This window comes from Haplochromis burtoni, unplaced genomic scaffold, assembly GCF_018398535.1.
Source record: "Haplochromis burtoni strain Fernald_Lab_line unplaced genomic scaffold, NCSU_Asbu1 Contig_29, whole genome shotgun sequence".
NCBI classification, from domain to species: domain Eukaryota; kingdom Metazoa; phylum Chordata; class Actinopteri; order Cichliformes; family Cichlidae; genus Haplochromis; species Haplochromis burtoni.
Genome location: NW_024582390.1, coordinates 534,599 through 550,402, shown reverse-complemented (window position 1 = coordinate 550,402; position 15,804 = coordinate 534,599). Strand labels below are relative to the sequence as shown.

General features: G+C 38.4%; 2 protein-coding genes across 4 annotated transcripts; both read right to left on the bottom strand.

Moving 5' to 3' along the window:
* Positions 1-29: 29 nt before the first annotated feature.
* dnajb2 (DnaJ heat shock protein family (Hsp40) member B2) lies at positions 30-11,357 on the bottom strand. Of its 3 annotated transcripts, XM_005918353.3 has the most exons (11): positions 9,859-11,357; positions 8,568-8,663; positions 8,073-8,182; positions 7,914-7,967; positions 7,596-7,709; positions 6,986-7,060; positions 6,487-6,619; positions 5,451-5,521; positions 4,309-4,593; positions 948-1,019; positions 30-815 (listed from the first exon to the last, which is right to left on the bottom strand). In XM_005918353.3, exons 2-10 carry the CDS (start codon positions 8,630-8,632, stop codon positions 991-993), a joined length of 936 nt encoding a protein of 311 aa, XP_005918415.1. In that variant the 5' UTR covers positions 8,633-8,663; positions 9,859-11,357; the 3' UTR covers positions 30-815; positions 948-990. The 3 variants fall into 3 exon arrangements, with proteins under 3 accessions (XP_005918415.1, XP_005918414.1, XP_005918413.1); XM_005918352.3 differs by having other exon boundaries at positions 30-1,019; XM_005918351.3 differs by lacking the exons at positions 30-815; positions 948-1,019 and having other exon boundaries at positions 2,461-4,593.
* Positions 11,358-11,491: 134 nt separating this feature from the next.
* On the bottom strand, positions 11,492-14,764 carry LOC102299544 (tubulin alpha chain). The gene is made up of 4 exons (XM_005918350.3): positions 14,555-14,764; positions 13,121-13,343; positions 12,684-12,832; positions 11,492-12,578 (listed from the first exon to the last, which is right to left on the bottom strand). Exons 1-4 carry the CDS (start codon positions 14,555-14,557, stop codon positions 11,601-11,603), a joined length of 1,353 nt encoding a protein of 450 aa, XP_005918412.1. The 5' UTR covers positions 14,558-14,764; the 3' UTR covers positions 11,492-11,600.
* Between the last annotated feature and the right edge of the window lie 1,040 nt (positions 14,765-15,804).

Sequence of the window (15,804 nt, the reverse complement as noted above, 5' to 3'; positions counted from 1 at the left end):
CCATAATGAAGCCTTGCGCATCTTGACTCACTAACTTGGCTTTTGGAAACAAGATGTGATGAGCTAGAGTGATCTGAGTGAGAAACCAAGGGCCCACCCTACCACCCTACAGTATAGCAGCCTGCTTTATCCCTTTTTTAACATCAACAGACACCATTAACACTTGAAACTAGCAATTCAGATCATTAGAAAAGTTCTTACTATGGTCGCAAATTATAGGAGCAGTATGATCATTTTTTCAAAGACATCAATACAATTGGACATTTTTCTATTAAACCAGAGGTGTCACTCCCTCCTGGCAATTACAAAGAATGCAGTTTGTGTTGCACTTTACTTTTTTGACCCTAAGCTACATCAAAATTTTATATATGTTCTATGGGTTAAAGGATTTTTATCTTATAACAACAAACACGAGTTAAAGATAAACGTATTACAACTTTTTACCTCAACTTTATGGTTTTATCTTAACTGTTAGACAGCCTTAATCTTGCCACAAAGACGCTACCACAAACTGAGAAAAAAAAGTCAGCAGGAAAATCTTTATTTTCTCTGCTTCATGTGTTTTACAAGAACTTTCTTTTTGCTTTGTGCACTGTTTTCATATTTATTAGAAACATGATGATTTGATGAAGAGATGATTGTAACTACTGTACCTCCTTAGAGTTTTCAGTCTTTTGTTCCACAATGAGCTACATACACACATGCACTCAGAGACACAAACATATTAAATACATATATCTTATAAGTGTCATTCAGCAGGTAGGAGCCATGGTGGGCAGAGATAGAAAAGTGCATCATGGGATATAATCTTTGACCTGTAAGAATAGATGTACAAGGACAGGTTATACTTAATCAGATATGCAAGTAGGCATCATCTGATCTCATCTACTTGGAGTTTAGGGGGCAGGAGAAGGAATGGGTGCCTCAGATTCACACTGGTTCTTTACCTCAGGGCAGGGCAAGGGCACAGAGCAGCGTGAGCCAATCAGGTTAGGTTGTGAAGGCCTCGAAGTCTGAGTCTGAAACAGGAAGCATGAATCGTAAGAGAAACGAACAAGTATTCAAACTTATGTCCCAACAATATGATACTAGATGTGTTTGCTACATAACAGATGAAAAGTAATGTGTATGTGATCCAGCACATTTAAACATTAACACCAACAAGACTGAATAACCTGATCCAAGGAAGTCGTAAGTGCAGATAAACTAAATTAAAAATACAATAAAATAAAAACACACAACAGTCTATGGGACTTAATTACTGTTTTAGTTTAAAACACAATGACTAATGATGCCCTTGCCCCTGTTACATATCTTATAACAAATGGTGCATTATGCCACTCGCATAATAAGGGCTATACTGAAAATATAAGCTCCTGATCTAAACTTAATCAAGACACACAGAAACAGTTAACCACATACATGTGCAGTTTCCAAATCAGTAAAAGCAGGAAGTAGTTTTTAATGCATAATTCTGTTGTCTTATAATGTTTAAGGGTCCTGAGAACTGAAAATAATCCTTCAGATTTCCATGACTATATAATTATCAAACAGTCATCATACTGTATCATCATTTTGCACTAGCATGAATTTAGTGTAAATTAGTGGAAAATACGTGGCTGCCATATTCTAAAAAAAATAAAATATTCCAAATTATCTTGTGGCACAATCTTTATTCGTTAATTCCTTTTTAACAATGTGAAAATAAAAAGAACATCAACATGTGAGTAATCAGTAACAATTAATACAGGCTGATATATTTATTAAAGTTTTCATTTTCCTATTTCACTTTTAGTCTTCGCCGGTGCTGACAGCTATACTTTCAAGTGAAAACAAAACTCATGCAATCTATGATAAATGAGGCACTCGTGAAAAATATGTGTCAATATAAATTACAAACATAAAGCATAAAACACACCAGGGCAAAGGGACACTGCCTGTAATTAGAAACTCATTGAGACAGGCATGTGTCTTTTTTTTAATGCATATTACAACATAACACTGGCAGCAGTAATTAGTTTAACATCTGCATGATTTGGCACCAGCATGATTTTCTTTTGCTTTCAGCTTTGCCCTGCAGCAACAACCACATTTAAAACATTTCTTAGTGTTGCACTTAAAACATTGGCAGTATCTTCATGTTACTTGAGATCTACAAAAAAGGCATATTTGAGTTTTATGCATGAGCTCCAACACTAACTATCTTCAGTGACTCCGTCCTGTGACTGTCTCACAGACACAAACATGCAGCCCAACAAAATCAATATTTGCGGGACATGAGCTGGATAAACTATTTCAGTTACCATTCACATTAAACCCAACTTTAGTAGCAGCTGACTGATTGTCTAACTGAAATTTAATTGTAGAAAACTAGTCTGTTTATTCCTATTTACTTTTGTCTACTTTCGTTAATTATTAAGACATATAATTTAATCAAAGGTTTTTTGGGGGAACTTTTTAAAAAAAAGTATTTAAGCCTGAAAGCTGGGAAGCAGTGCAGGAGGGAAAGTCATCAAGTCACCCCTAAAGTACAGTGTTTGTAATTTTGCACACAAGGGAGCTCATCTGGAGTTGGCTGAGGTTTAATATTTCGCTCAGGGAGCATGTAAACAAATGTTCTTTGATCATTTAGCTATTATACATCCTGTAACCGGATGCAATAATACAACATTTTTAAAAATCCAGGACAGGTAACACACTGCCGTCACAATCATTGTCACTTTCTTCTTCCTCCAATCACTTGACAACACTCTCAGTCACATCTACTGCAGGAGGACCAAGGAGAATCCAAAAACTGATTTATCTTTATAATTTGTTGATAAAGCTTGGCACGTTTGCATCGATAATGTAAGAATAGCAAACACATAAGTAGTTAACATGTACAAAGACTTAACAATCATTATTTGTAGCTGTTTCAGTCACAATACTGCGATTTGTCCTTTAACTTAATAAAGTGCTTTCCCCAAACTATAATCTAAAATCTGATTACAATTTTAATGCTATTTGGGTAAAAGTGCAGGACCAACATATGATAAACTTGGATTTAATGATACACGAGCACCTCCCTACTTCAACTTTCCAACAACAAGATAGTCAAAGTGTGTGAGCATGTGCTTCACCTAACTACTTATTGCTTCATACTTATTCTGGACATCATAACAAGCTGACTGAGAAACACTGGTCTTCAGTTAAAAGTTGTTTATGTGGCAACCTGGAAATAAACCACAAAAAGTTCTGTGGGCTACCTTTGATTTTCGTGTGGCACAGTTGTGCAACATTCCCACTGCCAGAGAGTCTGAATGAGAAAATTCTATGGCAAGGTCTCAGCTGACTCAAACACAGAAAGAGCTACACAGAACGACATGCACACACAAACACCACCACACACACTCAATTTTAGACCTTCACTGACATAATGTATTCTGAAAAAACTTACACAAACCTCAAAATTCCCAAATATATTCCTAACTCCAGGTTTGGCTTTAAACCTAAACTCAAACCTTAAATTCTAAAAGGCCTTTCAAGCTTTGTTTTAGAGTTACTTAAACTGGTCCTCACTCCTGCTGTGACAAAACAAATTTCCCACGTGTGGGACTAATAAAGGTTATCTTATCTTATCTTATCTTATCTTATCTTATCTTATCTTATCTTATATATACACAACAGATCTAAATCATCACTTAATTCCAATTCATCAGTCTATGCAAATATCTGGCAAATTCGCGTTCACGAGCAATCCTCCACACCAGCTTGCACCCAAATGCAAAAACAATTTAAATGCCTGTGATAATGTAGAAACGTAACCACAAATCGTATCTTTAGTGTGTTCCTTTGGAGGAATGTGAAGCCTTGTCATCAGTATAGGCACTGTCTCAAATAAAGATCTGCTTAATTCACATTACATTAGAGCTGGCTGAAGGCAAAACACTGAGGTCAGTATAATAAGGCAACCCAAAGAAAGTAAACCTACAAAAACACATCATTAGGAGACAACACACCCACACTTCTTTTTCTTTTTCACGCTGCAATCACTTTTTATCACAGGTTTAAACTTATCCTCACTGCACTGGCTTAGGGGTGTAGTGCTGGCAGTTGTGGATGACTCAGGGGAGGAGCCTAGCTCCACTGTACCCTTTGCCACACTTTTGCATCCATCTCCAGCTACTGAACCCAATTTTATCTCTTTACATTTCTGCCCTGCAACAACCTCTTCCCTGCTCTGTACATTCAAATGCTTTGCCTTAGCAATCCCGCCATCTAAACGGCCCCCAGTTTTGTCACTGACAGCTCTGCCCCCACCCCGAGCACCTGATATGTAGTCGTTAGCAGCAGCTCTCTGCTGGGCTTCCATTTCTGACAGGCTGCATGCCAAAGCCATCTGTAGGTCTTCATCTTCCTCATCATCCTCACTGCCTCCCGCAACCCCGTAGTGGTAGAATGGGGCTGAGCTAAATGAACGATGCGTGGGTGAAGTGTAAGGGCTCAGGTGGGATCTGTCTGACTCAGCGGTTTTGTTCTGGAGTCGTGGCTTTGGAGTGGCCTGCTCCTCTCGTCGGCTCAGCTCCAGAGCAAGGGCCATTTCATCTTCCACACCTTCGATCAAAACAAAAACAACAAGACAGCTGTCTCACTGCACAATCAACACAAAGCAAAAACCTTAGACATACAGAAAAACACATAACCAAGCAAAAACTTCAGGTCAAGCGGTAATACAAAAACTAAAGCCAAGGTACATATAGTTAAACAAACTAAACCAATAACTAAAACTATGTGAAAAACATTTCCGCAGACTGAAAAAACATGATTAAGACTATAAAAGAAAAAATAAAACTAACTGAAATTATTTTATGAAAAATATCAAGGAAATATCCTTAGTATTTGTTAAACTTGTAAAATTACATTCATCGGTGCTGATGAGGCACTTATGAAGTTATTTATTGAGACTTCGGATGTCTACAAGACTAAGAGTTAATTGCTTTCAAAAGGTTCAGTGTTTTTATTGTAATATCTATACTAATTTTCCTGAAATTTTGCCTTTGGCACATGTCCTCAATTGAATATGATTAAACTAACACTGAAAGTCATAAAAACTAAACTAAAACTAAACCTTGTTAAAAATTAAACTAAACTTAAAAAGCAAACCTACTCTGGGAACTGACTCAAAAAAACCTGAATTAAAAATAACAAAAATATTAAAGATAAGAATAAGATCGATTAAATACAAACTGAAACCTCGTCTGTTTTTTAACACATTTCCCTGCTTGCATTGAAATCTTTTGAATAAGCAGCACTGCATTTTGACACAATTGTGGTTGTATTAGAAAAAGTTGACACTGAATTTGTGTTTTCAGGTTAAAGCAAATAAGCACCAGAAAAAAGTTGGGTTTTTTTTGTTTTTTTTGTTTTTTGTTTTTAATCTCAATTCATTTATTCAGTCAGCATTGTCTCACCATTAATTAGAACACTTTTCAACACACCATCCTCCTCAATCTCTATTCTTTCCTGCCCATTCTCCTTTATCCTGTAGGAAAGACAAATACAGACATAAGTGGAATTATTTAAAAGCCACCACCACTTCTAGTGCCTCTGTGTTTGTGCAAGTGCGTAACCAGTCTTAGGGCTGAAAAATTACAGCCAAAAAATATTTTGATTAACACTATAATCATGATTATCTACCACAATTACTCGCTTTCATTTTAGTGACACAAATACACTGCCACATAAAGATAAGAAGGCTTTCACATCTATGCTTTGGACTGTCTACAAGCCTTTGTAGACAGTCCCTTTGATTCATTTCAGAAGAAGAAGAATATAAACTGATAACGAGGGCACTGCTTTCACTTTGACATTGCACTATATTCCTGTTAATTAGGCTTACCCTCTGGCATTTTGCATACAGTGCAAGTTTTACCCCTTTAGAAAAACACAGATCTATAGAGAAACGAAATGAGACTGTGTTGGTATTTCCACTACATCTTTGTGAGCTTAAATAATATGCTGTATGCAATGTACAGCCTCACTTTTATGGATTTCTGAATTGATATTGGACAAGACATGTCATCAACCTCTACAATGCCTTTCAGGCTCTTCATGCAATTTTCATACTGCAGTGTGAATGCTGCATTTTTAGGTAGGTGTACACATTCGTTTTGTTGCTTTGTAGTTCCAACACAACTTTATGGTGCCCTTTGCATATGATTTGTTCTTTGTTCTAAATCTAAAGTATTCCCAAACAATAGATGACGATCTGCTTCTAGGGACAATCTATTGAGACAAATACAATTCAAATATGCACATATGCACTGCTCTTATTCAGCAACCACAGTCACATCAAGATAATTCTTAAAACACTGGAATGTGAAACTGTTTACTGGTGCTAAATTTAATATATTCTTCAATTAATTTTTCACGTTTTGCTTTGAAGATAATACACTTGAATATGTACTTCCTTTGCTGCATAATAGGAATTGATAAGGAATTCCATACTTCTTGGTGGTGGTGCGTTTTCCATTTATGATGCGAGTGGAAGTAGAAACTGATCTAAAGTTGCCCATCCCTCCACCCATGCTCTCCATCCCATCCAGACCACCCAAGGTAGTGGAGAAAGAGGAGAATTCAACTGTAGAGAGTCAAACAATCAAAAAGAGGAGAGGAAAGCAATATTAGTTTTTAATGTATCTAAACCATCTCCTGATATTAATTCTTTTAAGTATTTTTTTAAACTAACAAGTGAAACTCTTGATATTAACAATATCAAATATCATTAATCTGGCATTTGTTGATGACATACAGCGCAAAAAGTTATAGACCCTCTTTCTGTGAGACATTCCTGGCAACCACTGATGATAGAAACAGCTTATAATAGAAGTTTAACTGAGTAGAATTGCATTAATTACCAGTAAAGTAAAGCTGAAAGGAAAAACTACATGGGAAAATCCTCTTCAATCCTCTGCAAACAGTTTACTTATAATATTTACTTCTTTACCTCCTCCTGATGGAAAAGAGAAGAATCGCCCCGGGCTGAGACGAGACGATGAGCTTCCAAATGAGGAGAAGTCATCTGAGTGAGAGACAAAGACGTGCAAGTACATAAAAATACAACAGTAATGGACAATACCTCCCACCCAGTCCATGACGTGCTGGCCAGTCACAGGAGTGTGTTCAGAGACAGACTGAGATTACCCAAATGCACCACTAAATGAAGCAGGAAACAATTCCTGCATGTGGCTATCTGCCTGTACAGCTCTAATGTACAGTACATAGTGCAATAGTTACTCCATTTTGCAGTGAAAATAACAAATAGCAGTTTAGAGGTTTTACTGTTGAGTTTAGAGTAGAATGTCGACCATTTATATTTAATCTCTGTAATATTCTGGATATTTATTATTGAGCTACTCCTCTATATTCAAGCTATTTCTTATATTTGTAACTTTGGAATATATTGTAGCATTTAATTTAGTTCAGTTACAGTAGACCTAAGACAAATTACTCTCATCATATTTTTTTATTTTACGTCTAGACTGAATAAATAAATGTTAGTATTAGTTTCTGAACTAACAACAGATGAACCCCACCCCAATATATGTTTGACTTACCGAAGAAGCTGGCAAAGGGATCCTGTCCACCAAAGAATTCTCTGAACACCTCATCTGGGCTGCGGAATGTGAAGGTGAAGCCGGGCATTTCTGTAAAGTCTGAGCTGGAGGAACCTGAGAAACCAACATGTCACAGTCAGGAGCGAAAAGGAAAAATTAGGACAAACGTAAAGGAGAAGGAGCAAGTAGGAAGGGTAGGTAATAGTAGTAAGAAAATTACCCAAACACATTTTTTTCTTAAACTGTAGCAATTAGAAGATTGCTAATGATTACTATAATGGATGCAACAATATCACAGATTTTTTTATATATTTATACCTGTGTGTCGCATTCTGTCATTTCCATATCTGTCGTATGCATCACGTTTGCTCTCTGTCAAAAAGGAAAAAATTACCCACGGAAATCAATATCCGTACACATATACATCTACAGTATACCTTGTACATATTAGACCAGTTGTCATCTATGGTGACTTACTGTCAGACAGGACTTCATAGGCCTCAGCAACTTCTTTGAACTTTTTCTCTGCTTCCTCCTTGTTGTCTGGATTTTTGTCAGGATGCCATTTCAAGGCCAATTTCCGGTACCTGAAAACACAAACAAAATCAAACATCCATGCTTATATATAAATAACCACACACATAATGAAGTCTAGTTCTTAAACCTCTATCTATGAGATATGAGCTTATTTAGTGACATAATATGATAATACATTTTTGCCCTGAAAAGCAATTTTTTTTGGACTGAAATTAAACTCAAAGTTTGTCTAAAGTTTGTAAACTCTTAAAAAATAAACACACAAAAGCACATACTGGCAGTGGCCTCAGTTTTTCAGTGCTTACATAACCTTGCTATCTAAAGTAGGTTTTCATACTTCAAATATATCTTCAGATATATTTTTTTTACTCAAGTGAACTTTTTGTTACTTATGACTATATTTTCTAACACTTGAAATAGTCCCAGGATACTTACGCTTTCTTGATGTCATCCTGAGTGGCTGTTTTGGACACTCCCAAGATGCTATAGTAGTCCACCATGTCACCTCCTGTAACTCCTCAAAACACCACGCTTTGAAAGAAAAATACAAATACGAGTTTTGTTTGGTCAGAAATTAAAAGCACCAATGTGTGTGGATGTACAGCTTCTGCATCATTTAAAAAAATGCTCCTCTTGACTAAAAAAAAACTTTTTTATCTATGGAACCAAGTAGATTTTAAATAATGCTTAATCACCATTGTAGTGGAGGTTATATGAGCTCAATGGATCTATTGGAAACAGTAAAACGACTCTAAAACATGTATTTAGAAGCTGGAAAATTATATCCCCCTAAATTTACTTAAATTATGATTTCACTAAGACAGTGCTGCTCAAACTGTTCAACAGCTGTATTACTGTAGGACTCATGAGTTGAACTACACTGAGTTTAAAGCTACATTAGTTTTAAGAATGCTTTTTAACTTTAGTTAAGTATTATTAATCAGCACTTTAAAGCTAGAATATGACATTAGTGTGGAAGCAGTATGGTTAGTAATGTTTTCATTTTTAACTAAACAATTAGCAACTTGTATGTGATGCATGCATAAAAGGACAGAAACTTTAATCTATAGATATTTTAAAGCCAAATACATTCTCTTAACTAGTCTAAAAAAAACTCCTTTAGGTCCTTTTATAATATGAAATTTCCAACAAATATATTGAGTTTGAAAGAGTAAATAAAAACCTAATCAGCAGACTTCACTGAATCATAAATTTACCTATTATAAACTACTTCAGAACGGTCACATGAAAGCATCAAGCCTGTTATCTTAAAAAAAAAAAAAAGGATCTTGGCACAGTCAGCTGTTCTATAATAGCCACAGACGACACCCTAACCGAGATGCCAGTCTCATTTGTAATCGTTTCGGGGCTGAAGGGGACTTCCGAACTGAGGTGAAACAACTAAATCTAACTTTCTTTGCCCCTTCAGGATGAGCCATGCACTCATACAAGCCTCATTACTATGTTATTTCTAGCGCCAAGGCATTTGTCAACTGCTGCAGTGCTGACATGACTGCAGGCCTTATAGACGCTTAAATACAGGGACAGATGAACTTGGAGGCACAGGTGCTGTGCTATTCGAGTATTGACATTAGGGCACAATTAACATCATTTGGTATTTCGGTAGCACATCTCCTTTTATGGTAAAGTTGGACATCTGTCATAAATTGCAGCACCTATTTGGATAGGCACAAGTTGTTACGCCTAACCTCGGCAATGGACCTACCTTAGGAGTGTTTTGGCCTAATGAGTGAGCAGTTTAGCCGTCTGTCCACCAGTTTGGAGCGACAATGAATTAGTTGTTATAGCGGTCCTTCTGGACTACACTCCCCCTCTTTTTCTTCTCCTTTGTTGACAGCCGTACAGGCACCTCCCCTGTTTTCGGCCTGTTTCTTCACCGCAAATATTTTCCACCAAGCCAATATGACTGTAACCTAGCGTTAGGGTCTGCGCTGAAGTCCCCACCGAGATAGCATGCGCGCAGTCAGCTGTGTTTGTCCCTAGTGCTCCTCTGCCCCACGCGCTACGTCACCGCGAGCGCCTAGAAAATGCCAGCGTTTGGAAACGTCACCGGGCCCGCCCTGCATGCCTCAGCGCCCGCCTGTTGCTCCGTGATAATGCTTTAACCTCTAAACATAAACATATGCCAAAACCTAGAAACTATTTTTTCTTTTTAAATATAGATCACCCAATCATCGCAGAAATTACTAAATAATTTACAGTCGAGCGGGGAAACGAGGAAACGATTTTACTACAGTCCAGTTGTAATTCTGACATCCCGCTATACTTTCTTATTAGTAGGTAATCATATAGGTAGATTATAGAAAGTAGGTTTCCAGTTTAGCACGTGATTAATCGGTAGAGTCATTGATCTGGATCACACCATGAGGACATCATGTAATATCAGAGTTATGTGGACTGCTCAGCTTTGTGTAATCAAACCTCCTAGGCCATGTTATGAATAGTAAAGTGTAGAAGACCGCCTCCTGGTGGGCAGATGGGTACTGCAGGTGGGATGTCAAAGAAAGAGATCTAGATATTTTTTTAAGTGAATATTGTAAATAAGAGTGAAAAAATATATGAAACTTTTAGGACTTGATATTGGCATTTAAAATAGTTTAATGAATAAATTAGATTAATTTTGTAATTTAAGTTATTTGTTAATCTGATGTCTGGTTTTTGGTAATCTGATCTTTGATGGGGGACCTTGGATCGTAATTGAAGTGGGCTCGACTTCACATCAAATCAATTTGTTTAGGAGAATAAATTACACAGGAAAATAATTTGGTCCAATATAAGACTATTATGTTGATCGGAGGACATAAAAACTTGAAGGGCAGACAATTTCACCTACACCAACCTCGACTTTTTACCCGTGTCCCTTTGTTTTCACCTGCTGGCCTAAGGAAAAAGTACAGGAAGCAGGAGTAAATCGTAAACCCCTACTGGTCACTCAGCTTGGCATGAAGAGAAGCAGGAAACTGAACAGAGCCTGGAATTTCTTTTCTAAAAGTGAAGTGGAGCCACCCAGAAACATGGGAAGAAAAACAAAAACAGGATTGTGTATATCAAGTTTAAAAAGAAGTATATGATAAATTATGTAATGTGTCAAAACAGCGTTTCAGATGTCTCTGGATTTGCTAATACTACCTCTCACCATAATGCTGATAAAATATCTTCTTCCACTTTGAAAGCCCGAAACTTGTTAAAAATAAATACCGGTATCTATAATTGATAACTTCAATTATTAGCATTTGAACTAGAAAAGTACTCAACTATTGCAGTATTACACACTTAAGTTATACAGTTGCTAACATAGCCTGGTTAAGCAGATCAAGAATGTCCACAACTTCACACGACACTTTTGAGAACTTTTATTGACAATACTGACGAATCACCACATGTGTGGATTTTGGTGGGAATGTGTTACTTTCACAACATTTGGAATGCGTGATGATGTTTGATTCTTCAGTATTCTTCTCCCTCTTCATCCTCCTCTCCCACGCTGTCAGTGCCCACCTCTTCATAATCCTTCTCCAGAGCAGCCATATCTTCTCTGGCCTCTGAGAACTCTCCTTCCTCCATGCCCTCCCCAACATACCAGTGAACAAAGGCTCTCTTGGCGTACATCAGGTCAAACTTGTGGTCCAGTCGGGCCCAGGCCTCAGCGATGGCTGTGGTGTTGCTTAGCATACACACAGCCCTCTGCACCTTGGCCAGGTCTCCACCAGGAACCACAGTTGGAGGCTGGTAGTTGATACCCACCTTGAAGCCAGTGGGGCACCAGTCCACAAACTGAATGGTGCGTTTGGTCTTGATGGCTGCGATAGCAGAGTTGACATCTTTGGGCACCACATCACCACGATACAGCAGACAGCAGGCCATGTATTTACCATGACGAGGATCACACTTCACCATTTGATTAGCTGGTTCAAAGCAGGCATTGGTGATGTCAGCTACTGACAGCTGCTCATGGTAGGCTTTCTCAGCAGAGATGACAGGGGCATAGGTGGCCAGAGGGAAGTGGATACGAGGGTAAGGCACCAAGTTGGTCTGGAACTCTGTCAGGTCAACATTCAGAGCTCCATCGAAACGAAGTGAGGCTGTAATTGAGGACACAATCTGGCCAATCAGCCTGTTAAGGTTGGTGTAGGTGGGTCTTTCAATGTCAAGGTTCCTGCGGCAGATGTCATAGATGGCCTCATTGTCCACCATGAAGGCACAGTCGGAGTGCTCCAGGGTGGTGTGGGTGGTCAGGATGGAGTTGTACGGCTCCACCACTGCCGTGGAAACCTGGGGGGCTGGGTAAACAGCAAATTCGAGCTTTGATTTTTTCCCATAATCAACAGAGAGCCTCTCCATCAGGAGGGAGGTGAAACCAGAGCCAGTGCCTCCACCAAAAGAGTGGAAGATGAGAAATCCCTGCAGGCCAGTGCACTGATCAGCCTGAAAATGTATTAGTTCATTATTATTAAAACCCTTAACTCATTTAGTTGAACAAAATGTTTAATACACTCCAAATATATAGCTTTGACACTGTCAAAGTCTCACCAGTTTACGTGTCCTGTCCAGGACCAGATCTATGATCTCTTTGCCGATGGTGTAGTGGCCACGGGCATAGTTGTTGGCAGCGTCCTCCTTTCCTGTAATCAGCTGCTCAGGGTGGAAAAGCTGACGATAGGTTCCTGTACGCACCTCATCTGCAAGAAACAGGAAGAAAAAAAACGTTAGGAGTGCACGAGCTAGTGTCCTGTATTCTTGCATCAAATTAAGAGGAGTCCCTTTATTTTGCAGACAGTGACAGTTTAGAAATAACAACAAAACAAAACAACAAAAAACAAAAAAAAAAAACACAATGACAATTTGCAAGAAAATGAAATTTAACCCAAACATCTGGAGTCATTTTTCTTTGTTTACATCCATCTTATCAGTTTTCAGATTTGCCATGACAATATATGCAAGTACTTGTTTATTTGCACGTTACTGACCTATGACAGTTGGTTCCAGGTCAACAAAGATTGCTCTGGGGACATGCTTTCCTGCCCCCGTCTCACTGAAGAAGGTGTTGAAGGAGTCATCACCTCCCCCGAGAGTTTTGTCAGAGGGCATCTGTCCATCTGGCTGGATCCCATGTTCCAGGCAGTACAGCTCCCAGCATGCATTGCCCATCTGGGCTCCAGCTTGGCCAACGTGCATGGAAATACACTCACGCTGGGGGAGGGGGAAAAAATTAGACAAAGCAAGTTTATGTACACATGTACTGCCTGACACCAGTTATCATATTTTGAACTAGCTATGACTGCTGAAAGGCACAGCAATATCTGGGGCACTTATTTAATGAGTACTAATGGGGGTGGGTGGGCAGGGGGACTTATAGGAGTGTATACTGTTAGAGATCCTTAGTCTACCCCCCATTAATTTACAAGACAATGTTCAATTTGTGAAAAGGAAATACCTCAGTAAGGAGAGAAAGCTTGCTTACTGAAAAGTGTATCAGAACACTAATGTTTAAGCTTTCAGTGGTGCATATAATACAAGCAACGCAGTGTCTGAACTCTGGGTTTTTAACAGTTGAATGGACAGGATATACAGTTAATAACTGCAAGCTCCTCATTTGCCTAAAGGATCGTTTTATAACTTGGGGGAGGGAAAAAAAAAGGCAACATACAATCCTGTATATAGCAAACAGGAAGGTCATGCATCAAGAAGAAAACCTTACCCCCACCTCTTAATCCTGAATCTCCTCCCTTTCCTCATCCCTCCCCATTTTGTGTCTCCCCTCCCCTATCCTGTCCGGCTCCATAGCGCCGTGTAACGGGAAGGGATGACTGTCTCACCCTCTCTTTCTCTCCACATCCTTCAACCCTAAAATTCTTAACAGCTGCAAAATGGCAGCGAACTAACTCTCACTTGTAGGCCAGACCACTCCTCTTTTTCCCTGTTCATTTTAATCCATCCCCCACTGCCACGATTACCCTGCTCACTACTTTGTAGTTGTGAAAACAGTATCCTGTGCTTGTTTAGGAACTAAAGACTTTATATATTTTCTCTTTTTATACTAAAAGCTCTGCATTGAGGTTTGAAAAGGACAACAGTTCAACTCATTGTCTGATCTGACCTAGATTTCCCAAGAGTACAAAAATGACTTCTCCTTTAGTCAAACGCAAGTACACTAGTGCATTGTTCTCACCGAATTCTCAGGCAAGCCCTAAAAAAAAAAAAAGTTCTGTATAAATTTAGCTCAAAAGTATGATCACTTAATATAATCTGATTTTAAGTAAACTCCCACACAACACTGAAGACTTGAAGCATTAAAAAAAAAAAAGCCTAGATATTTAACCCATGCAACAGAAACAAAGGAGTAAGGAGGGGAGAGAGAATGAAAATTTCAAGGCTACGTCATCAGCCAGACAGTTACTCACCATTTTGTCTGCTTGTCCTTCGACCGACGTTGAGGATTCAGACACAAGGCAGAAGTGCAGAAAAAAGGGAGACTCAGAGTTTATATAGAGAAGGATGTGGAGGGGGCAGGCAGGAAACCACAGCAGGCAGCTGCATAGCTCATTTGTGGGAGGGAACAGCAGTTAGAGGGGGGGGGAGAGGGAAGTCCCTAATACGTATTTTAATGGCATATCTCCTTACATTTATCTACACAAGATCATTATGAAAAACATTTTTTTCTTACTGTTATATACACCTCACTCCCCTTCTGACTTTCCTGTGTTCTCTTTCCTTTCCCCCGTTTGTTTTCTCTGCATGCCACGTCTCTGTCTGTGTGTGTAGCAGGTGTGGCTCGTTACGTTTCCCAGATCTTCTGTAATCATTGTGCACACCTTTGATCGCATCAGTCCACTAACCAGCAGTCTGTCTGATGACTATCTATAAGAGTCATTCGTTGTCAGAGCTTTCTAGTAGATATAGTATCCCACATATTTTGTTCTAGTTTAGTTTAGCTTTCTTCACTAATTACTTCTTTGTTTTGTTCTAACTCATATCTCTTTTCTCTGGATCTGTCCACTCATCTAAGCCAGAAAAGCTTCCCTCAACAGCTCCCCTTCAGACACCATCATCAGCCTGTCTACAGTCTTTGCTGCTTCTTCTTCTTCTTTTTTCTTTTTTTTTAAAAACAATTTTCCACCTACTTCTTTTTCTCAGTGTGCTTGTGTCTGTTTGCAATGGCACCATTTAGAGTTTCAAAATTAGTTAGATTTTTTTTTAACACATAACTTAAATGAGCTGATTATATTGCAGCATGCAAATACTCCACCCCCACACATTTCTTAACATACATATACTATAACAAAATCAGTAGACAAGGAGATTGATAATGCTATTTTATGCAGTCATCTGCACCCACACACACACAAAGACTTGTCTGTGTTGAACCACTAAATAAATAATCATGCGAGATTACTCTAGCAAAATGGAAAGACTGACATGTTTATTTGGGTTATTATATGTAAAAGGAAAATGCTTTAATGGTAACAAAAATAGTGATGAGAAGTAAACATTCATACAAACAATCAAGTAAGATAATCCAAAGTTCATCAAATATAATAATATGGAACACAAAGAAACTTCAGCGTGGTGATTACAATAATGTATCACAGATTGTGAAAAGATTAAAAAAGAGAGTTTCCAAGAAATGTAGAGCTCAGTTTTAATGCAGCTT

What these genes read in the sequence shown, in the direction of transcription:
- dnajb2 (XM_005918351.3), bottom strand. Translation starts at nt 8,632, where the DNA reads ATGGTGGACTACTATAGCATCTTGGGAGTGTCCAAAACAGCCACTCAG. An exon ending in CTATGAAGTCCTGTCTGACA is followed by an intron (nt 7,968 to 8,072) that starts GTAAGTCACCAT and finishes CCTTTTTGACAG; the next exon opens with AGAGCAAACGTGATGCATAC. An exon ending in TCCCTTTGCCAGCTTCTTCG is followed by an intron (nt 7,061 to 7,595) that starts GTAAGTCAAACA and finishes TCTCTCACTCAG; the next exon opens with ATGACTTCTCCTCATTTGGA.
- LOC102299544 (XM_005918350.3), bottom strand. An exon ending in CCTGGAACCAACTGTCATAG is followed by an intron (nt 12,833 to 13,120) that starts GTCAGTAACGTG and finishes TGTTTCTTGCAG; the next exon opens with ATGAGGTGCGTACAGGAACC. An exon ending in TGGACAGGACACGTAAACTG is followed by an intron (nt 12,579 to 12,683) that starts GTGAGACTTTGA and finishes ATACATTTTCAG; the next exon opens with GCTGATCAGTGCACTGGCCT.